Here is a 12130-nt window from a genome sequence, read left to right on the forward strand (position 1 = left end):
AAAGACCAGGTGCTGTGGCTCATGCCTGTAATCCTAGCACTTTGGGAGGCAGAGGCAGGTGATCACCTGAGGTCAGGAGTTTGAGAACAGTCCCGTCAACATGGTGAAACCCTGTCTCTACGAAAAAAATACAAAAATCAGCTGGGTGTAGTTGCCCACACCTGAAGTCCCAGCTACTTGGGATGCCCCTGAGGCAGAAGAATCACTTGAACCCAGGAGGCGGGGGTTCAAGTGATGGTGAACCCCTCAGCTGAGATGGTGCCACTGCACTCCAGCTTGAGTAACAGAGCAAGACCCTGTCTCAAAAACAACAACAACAAAAAAGATAAAGACCAGCCGGGTGCAGTGGCTCATGCCTGTAACCCCAGATCATGGCTCAGTAGTCACCTCCTCTAGGAAGCCTTCCCTGACCACCACACCCTTCCCAAGCTGGGCCTGGCCCTTCTCCAGTAGCACTGCCATCCTCAGTGCTGAAGCAGGGACCCCTGTTTGGAGTATGTCTGGAGCCCGTGGAACATGCTTGTTATTACATGTTTACCTGATGATTTAGTTAATCTTCAGGTCCCCATTAGACTGAGTTCCATCAGTGGGTTGGGTCTGTCTTGCACACCATTGTGTCCACGAGCCATTTTAGCACAGATTTTTGGGTACATAGTAGGTACTCAAAAGTGCTTGGTGGGCTGGGCACGGTGGCTCATGCCTGTAATCCCAGCACTTCGGGAGGCTGAGGTGGGCGGATCACCTGAGGTCAGGAGTTCGAGACCAGCTTGACTGATATGGCGAAACCCTGTCTCTACTAAAACTATAAAAATTAGCTGGGTGTAGTGGCGCACACCTGTAATCCCAGCTACCCAGGAGGCTGAGGCAAGAGAATCGCTTGAATCCAGGAGGCGGAGGTTGCAGTGAGCTAAGATCGAGTCAGTACACTCCAGTCCAGGTGACAGAGAGACTCTGTCTCAAAAGGAAAAAAAAAAAAAAAAATGTGCTTGGTGAATAAATGTCAAATGAACCTTCCCTTTTCTGGCACTAAGTTTTCTCATCTGGAAAATGGGGATTATATCCATGAACCTCACAGGACTGCAGTGAGGATTTTAGCAAAGTACATATAAAAGGCATTTGATGAGTGGGAGTTATTTTCTGGGGGGCAGGCAGAGACCCCAAAGAATACTTGCCCTGTGAACCTGTCCCAAAGGTGCTTTTCTTACCCAGTGTCCCTTGGGGACAGATTCAACGAGCACCAGGGGAAAGCCAGCCTAGGAGTGGGTCTCAGCTGTGCCAGAAACCAAACTTCCTTCTTACCGATGGGGCCTCTGATTCAAAAAGTTCCTTGAAACCTTCCATTGATCAAGTGCCCAACACTGAGCTGGGCCTTTTACACACATTACTACTTTCTGATTTCACAGTTACCCTGTACATGGGTATTGGGCTGATGGGTCCAGAGAGGGGAGGCAACTTGCCCGGGGCTACATAGTAAGAGATGGAGCTAGGATCTGAGCCCAGGCCTACCTGACTCTCTCACCTGGGTTCTTTCCCTCTGTTTTTGGCCACTTTTACTTAAGGAGTTTACAAAGCAGAGTTTATAAAGTATATTCACTCTCTTCATTCATTCACTCACTCAACAAATGACTGTGCATTAACGATGTGCCAGGCACTGGGCTTGTAGCAGAGGACACCATAAACACGGTCCCCATTCTCATGACCTGCAGGACTGGGGGAAAGACAGGCAATAAATATGTAAACAAGTAAATGAGACGGTTTCAGGTTGTGATATGTGTAACTTAAAAAAACAGGGTAACATGACAGAAAGTGACCAGAGGAGCTGCAGAAGTGCTCTGTGGGGTTACAGGCAGTGGTGAGGGGGATGGCTGGGAAAGATCTCTGAAGAGGTGACACTGAGCTGAGATGGGAGAATGAGAGTTTGACAGGCGTTAGGGAGGACCTTTCTAGGCAGAAGCCCTGGGGTTGGAGTGAGCTTGGTGTGTTCAGGAAGTAGGAGCTGGAGCATGGGAGAGAGGGAGGCGGCAGGAGAGGGTCCCCGAGAGGGACAAAGGTTGTGTCCTCCTGGGCCTCAAAGGTCATGGTGAAGAGTTAATTTTAAAAGTAGTGGGGGCCGGGCACAGTGGCTCACGCCTGTAATCCTAGCAGTTTGGGAGGCCGAGGCAGGCGAATCACCTGAGGTCAGGAGTTCAAGACCATCCTGGCCAACAGGGCAAAACCCCGTCTCTACTAAAAATACAAAAATTAGCCAGGCATGGTGGCAGGCACCTGTAATCTCAGCTACTCAGGAGGCTGAGGCAGGGAGAATTGCTTGAACCCAGGAGGCAGAGGTTGCAGTGAGCCAAGATCGCGCCATTGCACTCCGCCTGGGTGACAGGGCAAGACTCTGTCTCAAAAAAAATTAAAAATCAAAATAAACAAATAAATAAGTAGTGGGGAGTGGACAGGCGCAGTGGCTCACTCCCAGCACTTTGGGAGGCCGAGGCAAGTGGATCACTTGAGGTCAAGAGTTTGAGATCAGCCTGGCCAATATGATGAAACCTTGTCTCTACTAAAAATACAAAAATTAGCCAGGCGTGGTGGCACATGCCTGCAATCCCATCTACTCGGGAGGCTGAGGCACGAAAATCACCTGAACCCCAGACTCGGAGGTTGCGGTGAGCTGAGATCATACCACTGCATTCCAGCCTGGGTGACAAGAGTGAGACTCCATTAAAAAAAAAAAAAAAAAAAGTAGTGGGGAGTGGCCTGCCCTGACCTAGGAGTTTACAAGATCCCCCTGCTGTTGTGTGAAGACCAGGCTTGAAGAGGGCAAGGATGGAAGTGAGAACCCCAGGGAAGCTGCTGGAATGGGGTGGCTTGGCCCAGGGTGGTGACACCAGGGTAGAGAGAAGAACTTGGGTTCAGGACATAGCTGTGGAGCATTAATGTTATCAGAGTTGGGTGGGTGGGGAGGGGCTTGATGAACACCCCTTGGTGTAGACAAGAATCAGTTACTTCCATTTTATGGAGGAAGATTGAGGCCCATCGAGGAGCTGGGCTTTCCCAGAATCACCTGGGTCTCCTGACTCTCCACTTACTATTGTTGCCCCTCTCCCAGTTTTCTCTAAACCCATATAATCCCAAGTGAAACCTGAAGTCCATCGTGTCTTACTGGAGTCCTATCAGGGTCCTGCTGGGCAGCCATACTGCACACCCTCCACGCAAGGGAACCTGCCACATAGGCAGCTGAGGCAACAGGGGAATCCCATGGGACAAGGCTTGTCCTTCCTCTTTCCTGCTCTGGCTCAGGAGGCCATGAAGAGCCAGGGCTGAGTTCTAGATCTGGCACTAATTTGCTGTGTGACTTGGGACAAGTCCTGGTCCCTTTCTAGGTCTGTTTTTCATCTGTGAAATAAGGATAATGGTAGTCCCCACTTCAAATATTTGTTAAGAGGGATGGACACGTTCATATGTATAAAAAGTCTCAGCACAGCCTGTCATCCAGTTGGGACTCAGTAAATGTGAGCTGTTATCCTGATTAGTAACTGCTGCACACTGTGCCCCTGCAGACCTCCAGACTAGCTATGGGCTCAGCTGGGGGGATGTCCTGCCCCTGCCCATCAGCCCTGGCTCTCCCATCTGCCTCCCAGGCCCACCCTGTTCCCTCTGTAGGGGTCTGCAGACCCTGGCCTGCATGGAGACCAGGGAGCTAGCCAGCATGAGGGTGGTTCCTGGATGGAGAGGCAGCGGGGGAGCCGCTGGAAGCTGCTGTGTGTTTGGCCCAGAGTTGTGAGGGGGAGTGGGGAGGGGCGAGAACACACACTCGGAAACGCTGAGACCGACAGATGGAGGAGCTGAGGATGTGAGAGACACACACAGACAGAGAGAGACCCAGAGTCAGGGAGAGGAGGAGCAGGCAGGGGAGGACGGCCGGAAAACGGGCAGTCACGCCAAGCCACGAGCTGAGCAACAAATCAGCAGATGAACCAAGCAGTCGAGGGACTAAAAGATACAGACAGACCACCAAGTGGACCCAGCATCCAAGACACAGACAGACACCACCAAACAGACCCAGCATCCAAGACACAGACAGACAGACCACCAAGTGGACCCAGCATCCAAGACACAGACAGACACCACCACCAAACAGACCCAGCATCCAAGACACAGACAGACACACCACCAAACAGACCCAGCATCCAAGACACAGACAGACACACCACCAAACAGACCTAGCATCCAAGACACAGACAGACACACCACCAAACAGACCCAGCATCCAAGACACAGACAGACACACCACCAAACAGACCCAGCATCCAAGACACAGACAGACACACCACCAAACAGACCCAGCATCCAAGACACAGACAGACAGACCACCAAACAGACCCAGCATCCAAGACACAGACAGACACACCACCAAACAGACCCAGCATCCAAGACACAGACAGACAGACCACCAAACAGACCCAGCATCCAAGACACAGACAGACAGACCACCAAGCAGACCCAGTATCAAGACACAGACAGAAAAGCAGACCTCGTATTCACAGGATAGAAAGCTGTCTGGCATCCGGGGGACGCAGACTGAAGCTCCTGGCCTCTAAGGGCAGGCAGACAGGCTTACCCAGGATCACAGGGTCAGGCCAATAAGACATAGTGTCTGAGAGACTATGTGACCCACAGTCTAAGGGACAGGATTCCAGGATTCTGGAACTAAGCCAGGGACTGAGCCAGGATTCCAGGGTAAGACTGACTGACTAACAGACTCCTGACAGAAATGCAGGAATGATAAATAGGCTGGCCCTGCGTTCAAGGGACAGACACAATGGACAGGCTGATCTGATCCACAGACAGACAGAGACAATGACTCGGGATCTGAGGTCAAAGGGATGGGTACAGGCTTGGGCCCAGGTTTGACTGTCTGAATGGACTGAGTTGCAGGCCAGAAACCCTGACCTAGAACCAGAGACTTGGGGTGACTCAGGAACAAAGAACAGGAGAGAGATGGGGTGATGCAGACACTGCCAGAAGCTTCCTGGCTTCTCAAGAACATAGGATCCCCTTATCTTTTTCCCCTCCTGCCCATTAGAGAGCAGCCCCCAAACTCTGGGGGACTGGCGGACACTGGAAAGTTGCTGTGGGGAGGGTAGGATGGGCCTGGGGAGAAGGGAATGAGCTCCTATTCATTTATCGATGCTGCAATCTGTTCACAGAGGCAGTGAGGTTCAGAAGAAACAGGTTTTTAGATCCCTGACAGGAGGGATTTCATACTCTAGCTTCTACTCTCCTCACCAGGCATGGCCTTTTTGCTCTCACCCCCACCCCAAGCAGTATACACTCTGCTCTTCCAGTTTCTTCCCGGACAAGCTTCTTCTCTGAGCACAAGACTGGGGGTCAGTAAATTAGATTCCAAACAGACAGAGGGCCTCTGTTTCCTCATCTATAAAATGGGGACAGCAGAAGTTGCCTGTTAGGTTAACAGCACGAACCTCAGTGTCTGGCTCACTTCAGGCCTCACGCGGTTCAAGCCTGAGAGCTGTTAGAGAAAGCAAGGCCTAACCGGGCTAGAGGGGCATCAGGGAGTGCATCCTGTTGGAAGAAGGACAGGAATGAGTCAGCGAGGGCAGGAGGAGCCTGTGAGGTGTCCTGGCTCTTGGCAACTTCAAGGAGAGAAACCCCAGAGCCCTGTAAGGTCAGGAGGGAGGTCCCTGCCTTCATGGATTCACAGTGGGAGAATGGAAAATAAATAAATAAATGGTGATTTCATAGTGTAGGTTAAGGAGAAAATAATACAGGGGGGTGTGGTAGACTAGAGTGAGTTGGCAAGGGTGGCCTGGGAGGCCTCTCTGAGAAGGTGTGAAATGATGAGGAGCCAGCCACGGGAGGATCTGGGAAAGGGGTGTTCCAGGCAGAGCAAGTGCAGACGTCCTGAGCCAGGGATGAGTCTGGCTGAGTTTTAGGATCCCCCCAGCGCATCTGGAGTGTCAGGAACAAGTGGGACAGTGGTTTGAGATGAGGTGAGAGAAACAGGCAGGGCCAGATGGTTTAGGGCCTGCACGCCGAGGGGAGAAGCGTGGGTTTGATTCCAAGTGTGATGGGAGGCCCTTGGAAGGCTTTGCGAAGGGGAATGACATGATCTGACAGGTTTTAAAAATATCCCGCTGGTTGCCATGTGGAGAATGGACTGTAGGGAGGCAGGAGTGGATTCGGGCAGCCCACATGGAAGGCTGACGTGGTCACCCAGGCAAGATGACTGTGGCCTGCACAGGTGGTAGCAGAGGAGACATGGACAGACTGGGGATTTTGTTGTTTTTTAGCGACAGGGTCTTGCTCTGTCACTCAGGCTGGAGTGCAATGGTGCAGTCATGGCTGACTGCAGCCTTGAACTCCTGGACTCAAACAATCCTCCTGCCTTAGCCTCCCGAGTAGCTGGGACTACAGGCACACGCCACCACACTGACCAATTTTTAAATTTTTTGTAGAGATGGGGTTTCTCTGTGATGCCCAGGCTGGTCTTGAACTCCTGGGCTCAAGTGGTCCTCCCGCCTCGGCCTCCCAAAATGTTGGGATTCCAGGCATGAGCCACCATACCTGGCCTGGGGATAATTTTGGAGAAGATCAGATGTGCACCACCCCCAATCTGGATTCCCTTCCCTGAGGTGGGGTGTTCTTCTCGTGGGTGAAGATCAGCTTCTTTCAACTTCATTTCAAATAGAGCGGGATGTGGGATAGGGTGGACTTCCTGGAGGAGGTTTCAAGATAGGTTGCTTCCAGAGGCCCCTGCCCAGTGTATGCTACTCCCTCTATGGATACCCTTTACAGTTTATAAACTATTTTGAAATTCACTGCGTGTGTGTGTGTGTGTGTAGACAGGGACTCACTGTGTTGCCCAGACTGGTCTCGAACTCCCTGGTTCAAGAGATCCAACCACCTCAGCCTCCCAAAGTGCTGGGATTACAGGCATGAGCCACTGCACCCTGCCCCCTCACTCATTTAATGCTCACAACAAGGAGGAAAATAAAGCTCAGAGAAGTGGAGAGACTACCCAAGGTCACACAGCGGGTCTGAGACAGAGATGGGAATCAAACCCACATGCCAGCCATTGCTACCTTTCCTCCCTCATCCTTACCCCAGTGGCTATGTATAGGCAGAATGGCAAGTGCCATTCCCATTTTAGAGAAGGGAAACTGAGGGCCGGGGAAATGAGGTTGCATGTCCTGGGCAGGACTGTTTTAAGACCTTTGTGGGCACCACATCTATCAAGCATATTAAAATGCAGCTACATCAAACAACCCATGTAAATTATATATGACCAGATAAAAGCCAAACTGTAGTTGACTGGCTGACATCATGTTCTGTTTTGCAGACGTTTAATTAAACATTTATTAATTTTGATTCTGTAGTTTTTCCCTGTGTTTTGGAGCCAATTTTTTTTCAGGCTTCAAACATTTTCCTAGGCCCATGAAAATCTCACAGGCCCTTGGCAGAAAGCTTTTTGTGCTGGCTGGAGGGAACAGCCACGGTTTTGGTCCTGTTGCCAAAAGGGGCACAGCAAGGCAGAACCCAGGCCTTTTATCCCCAGACCACAGTGTGGCCTTTCCACACTCCCCATTGACCCCACATTCCTGGGACTCAGAGGCCTCCTCTCTTCTCTTCCTCCATCGCTGCTCCTGCCCACGGTGGCCCTGGGCTGTGTGAGCCCTTTGTCTGTGGTTAGCTGGGAGCTGGCAGAGGAAGGGGCAGGAGTGGGCAGGGAGGTGGGCAGGCGGCCCATCAGGTAGTGATGGATGCTGGCTGGGGGCCAGGGCCTCTCTCATGCTGACCCGGGCCCGGAAACAGATGGTCTTCCAGCCTGAGAGAAACTTCCAGGGTGTCACCTTCCCCCAACTCCCCAGGCCCCTTCACATTGGACCAGCTGGTCTATCCTTCCTAGTCAAAGCCAGAGCCACAGGAAGGGGAAGGGAATGTGGTGGCAGGGGGGATGGAGGCTAGAAAAGACAGCACAGGCCCTCAGAAGTTCTAGGGGCCATCTTGGTTTCTCCCCCAGCCCCCACCTCTGGTCATCTCCAGATCTCTCTCTGCCCCTCCTCTATCCCCTGCCTTAGCTCAGCCCTGTAATTTCAGACCTGGACCAAAACCCATCCTCTCCTGGCTTTCCTCCAAGCCAGCCTCCACAGCAAGCTTTCTAAGCCACCGAGCCAATCTCATCACCCCTGATTCTGGGATGGCATTCAGATAGAGAATAAAATCTGAACTCTTTAGCCCAGAATTTGATGCCCTTCACAATTCTAGTCTTCTTATGCCCCTGCCCATTAAAACCCCCTGTCCAGGCCCAGCAAACCTCTGGCTATTCCCCTAAAAGGCCAAATTCTTTCAGGCCTCTGAGCCTTTGCTTCAGCTGATTCTTCCGCCTGGAATGACCTTCCATCTCCTGTGTGCCTTCAAATGCCAACCCATGCTTTAAAACTGAGACCAGGCCGGGCGTGGTGGCTCACGCCTGTAATCCCAGCACTTTGGGAGGCCAAGGCGGGCGGATCACCTAAGGTCGGGAGTTTGAGACAAGCCTGACCAAAATGGAGAAACCCTGTCTCTACTAAAAATACAACATTAGCCAGGCATGGTGGCGCATGCCTGTAATCCCAGCTACTCGGGAGGCTGAGGCAGGAGAATCACTTGAACCCCAGAAGCAGAGATTGTGGTGGGCTGAGATTGTGCCACTGCACTGCAGCCTGGGCAACAAGAGCGAAACTGTCTGAAAACAAAACAAAACAAAACAAAAACAAACAAAAAAACTGAGATCAAATGTTTCTTCCCTTCAAGGCATCTTGTAGCATTATTTCACCTCCTATCTTGTCTCTCTTCCATGGGACTGGGAGATACATAAGGGCACACAGCCTGGCACAGAGCAGGTGGTCAAAATCCACCTGCTACATGAATGAATCATTCTGGCTGCAGGGATCCTTATGTGTGGGGTAAGCAGGAGTCCAGAAAATGGAAGATACAGGGAGACAAATTTCTGCTTATCAGAAGAAACACAATCCAGCCCTGGAGCTGCTCAGAAGCTGAGGTCCCTGTCCTGGGGAGCGTGTCAGCAGTGGGTATAGATGCACCATGCTGAGGTCCCTGTCCTGGGGAGCGTGTCAGCAGTGGGTATAGATGCACCAGGCTGAGGTCCTTGTCCTGGGGAGCGTGTCAGCAGTGGGTATAGATGCACCAGGCTGGAAATGGCTGAAGGAATCCCAGCAAGGCACAGGAGAGTTGGTCAGAGGGGGCTTTGCATTTCCAGAGTCAGCTTCTGAGGGAACAGCCCCCTTCCCCATCCTGGCTGCCAATCCTGTCATTTGTTATGTTGACAGTGTGTTTATGTCATAGACTGATGCCAGGATGACCCAGGGATGGGGAGGAGGGTCCTAAATGGGATGTTCCTGGCCACATTTTGCAGAGTCCCAGAATATTCACTCTGAAAGGATCTCCAGAGTCATCAAACTCATCCCTTTCATTGGCAGATGGAGAAACTGAGGCCTAGAGAGGGCCACACAGCTGGTAAGACCAGTATACTCATTTGAGGAAACTTGGTATCAGCTGGCCCCACATCCAGGGAGCACTGTGACTTCCTCCATTGGGCTGTGAATAGAGTGAGTCCCCTGGTTCCCAAACAACATCCTGGAAGTGCCAGCACTTCACCCTGGGAATAGATCCCAAATCCCTGGCTCCCCAGTTTCAGATCCAGGCAGCGGGTCACAGAATCTGTGTAAGGGTTACCCCTCCACACATACACACATGCACACACCACCCCCAGTTTCCTGGGAAAGCCACTTTTGGAAGAGTCCTCTGGTTTGCACCAAAGGGTGTGCCTGTCCCGTGAATCAGAGAGTTTGGGGAGCTGGCAGGGGTGGGGGTTGCTGGGAAGGTGGCAGGGTCTGTAGCTGCAGGAGTGGAGCTTCTGGGCAAGGAACCAGGGCAGAGGGGAAATCAGACCCAGAGATCTGTGTGGATAGGTCCCCTCTCACCTTACATAGGCACTGTGCACTTCATAATGTGCAAAGTTTCTTTTCATTCATTTAATCCTCACCGCCACTTTGGGAGGGATTAACTAGGGCTCAGAGAGGGTCTTGCTCAAGATCACACGTAAATTAGAAGCCAAGTCAGGGATTGATCTCAGGACTTCAGAGTCCCTTCTATACCCTTATAGGGTTACTAGAGTTCCATTCAGTTCAACAAGCTTGCAGCCGTGCACACTTTCATTCATTCAGCCCACATAGATTAAGCACCTACTGTGTGCTAAGAATTGAGGATGCAGCAGTTAGCAAGCCAGCCTAGTCATTCTCCAGGTACTCACAGCATGGGGGTGATGCGCACATAACCAGGCAGTTACAACGCACTGTGACAAGTGCTGGCAGATTAGACGGAAGCCTGGGAGAGACCTTTACCCTAGATGAAAGGTAGTCAGCCGAAGCTTTATGGACAAAATTGTGTTCAAAAGCTGAGCCTGGGGAAAAAAACAAGAGTCATCCTGGGTTGGGGCCGGGATGGGGTTAGGGGATAGGGCAGGGTGTTTTAGGGAGAGGAAACAATAGGTAAAATTCCTCAGCAAGAAGGGAGAACATTGTGAGCTCTGGCTCTGTGACCTGTGCAAAGCAGCCATGAACAGCCGTAGAGTTTGTTGGGAGAAGTGGCATGAGAGGAAGCAATGGTTTCAGATGCCAAGCCGAAGTGGCTGTGAGCACCTTCCTTGCACCCTGGGGTGAGAGCTGGGCACTGAGCGGTGAGGATCTCACCTCAGCTGGGCACTGAGAAGGGAACAGGCCAGGGATCTGCTGGTGGCAACAGAACTGGGGCTGGCACCAGGCAGTAGGGACTATTCCTGGAAGGAACCTATGTGAGCAAAACTTTTTATGGTTTACAGTCAGAGGCAGTGTTGCCTCATGGTTAGAGTGCCGGCCCTGAGGCCAGAATGACTGGGTTTGAGTCCTGGTTTTACTGTGTCCTAGCTGTGTGACCTTGGATAAATGACATACCTCTCTGGGTCTCAGTTTGCTCACCTACAAAATGGGGATTGGGCCGTGTGCGGTGGCTCATGCCTGTAATCCCAGCACCCTGGGAGGCCAAAGCAGGATGATCGCTTGAGGCGAGGCCAGGAGTTCAAGACCAGCCTGGGCAACATAGCCAGAAAAACACATTTAAAAATTAGCCTGGTGTAGTGGTACATGGCTGCAGTCCCAGCTACTTAGGAGGCTGAGTCGGGAAGGTTCCTTGAGCCCAGGAGTTTGAAGTTGCTGTGAGCTAAGATGGCACCACTGCACTCCAGCCTGGGTGACAGAATGAGACTCCATCTCTAAAAATAAAACAAAATAAGGGACGGGTAACAGGGCTATTGTAAGCTCAGCGCACTCCAAGGTGTCAGTAACCCTGTAAAGAAAGCACGCCCCAACCCGTTATAGGAACAATGGCGATGCTGCTTTTGTATTTAAGGCTTTACTTAGTACCAGTCCTTTCTCTAAGCTCATGAGTCCATTCAGTACTCTTCAACGGCAGCCTCATAAAGTGATCCTTTCGAAATGCCCATTTCACAGCTGAGGAAACAGGCTCAGCGTAGGGAGTGACTTGCCCCCCGTCGCCTGTGGGCGGGTCGGGGCGGGTGGGACAGAGCGAGAGGAACGAGCGCGCGGGAGCCTGAGCACCGCGTCCTTCCCGCAGGTACCTGCGCGCCCTGTACCTGGGGCTGCAGAGCCGCTGGCGCGGGGAGCAGCTGCGGCGCCACTTCTACTGGCGGATGCTGTTCGAGAGCGCCGACGTGAGCATGCTGCGCCTGCTGGAGACCTTCCTGCGCAGCGCGCCGCAGCTAGTGCTGCAGCTCAGCCTGCTGGTGCACCGCGGTGGCGCGCCGGACCTGCTGCCGGGTGAGCCCGCCCCTTCACCCTCCGCGCCTGGGACCGCCCCACCGGGCCTTTCTCCCTGCTTCAGGCTCCCTGGGGATGCCCTGTGCGCTTCCCCACCCCAGCCCAGGGCTCACTCAGTCAGGGTTTACGGAGGCCTGCCCCTTCTACCTCACCACCCTCCAGGTCTCTCGAGACCGCCGCATCCCCTTCGATGGCCCACTTACACTCAGAGTGAGGAGGGACCTGGCCGACACCCATCAAGCCCC

The 12130-nt window shown here is 52.5% G+C and overlaps 1 protein-coding gene across 1 annotated transcript in view; it reads left to right on the top strand.

Annotated features, from left to right (window-relative positions):
* Positions 1 to 12130, top strand: part of XKR7 (XK related 7) — a 33030-nt gene that overhangs the window by 13032 nt on the left and 7868 nt on the right. The window contains exon 2 of the mRNA XM_005568650.5: positions 11683 to 11885. Coding sequence (XP_005568707.1) covers positions 11683 to 11885 — 203 coding nt within the window. The remainder of the gene's footprint in view (positions 1 to 11682; positions 11886 to 12130) is intronic.

This window comes from Macaca fascicularis, chromosome 10, assembly GCF_037993035.2.
Source record: "Macaca fascicularis isolate 582-1 chromosome 10, T2T-MFA8v1.1".
In the NCBI taxonomy this organism is placed as follows: Eukaryota; Metazoa; Chordata; class Mammalia; order Primates; family Cercopithecidae; genus Macaca; species Macaca fascicularis.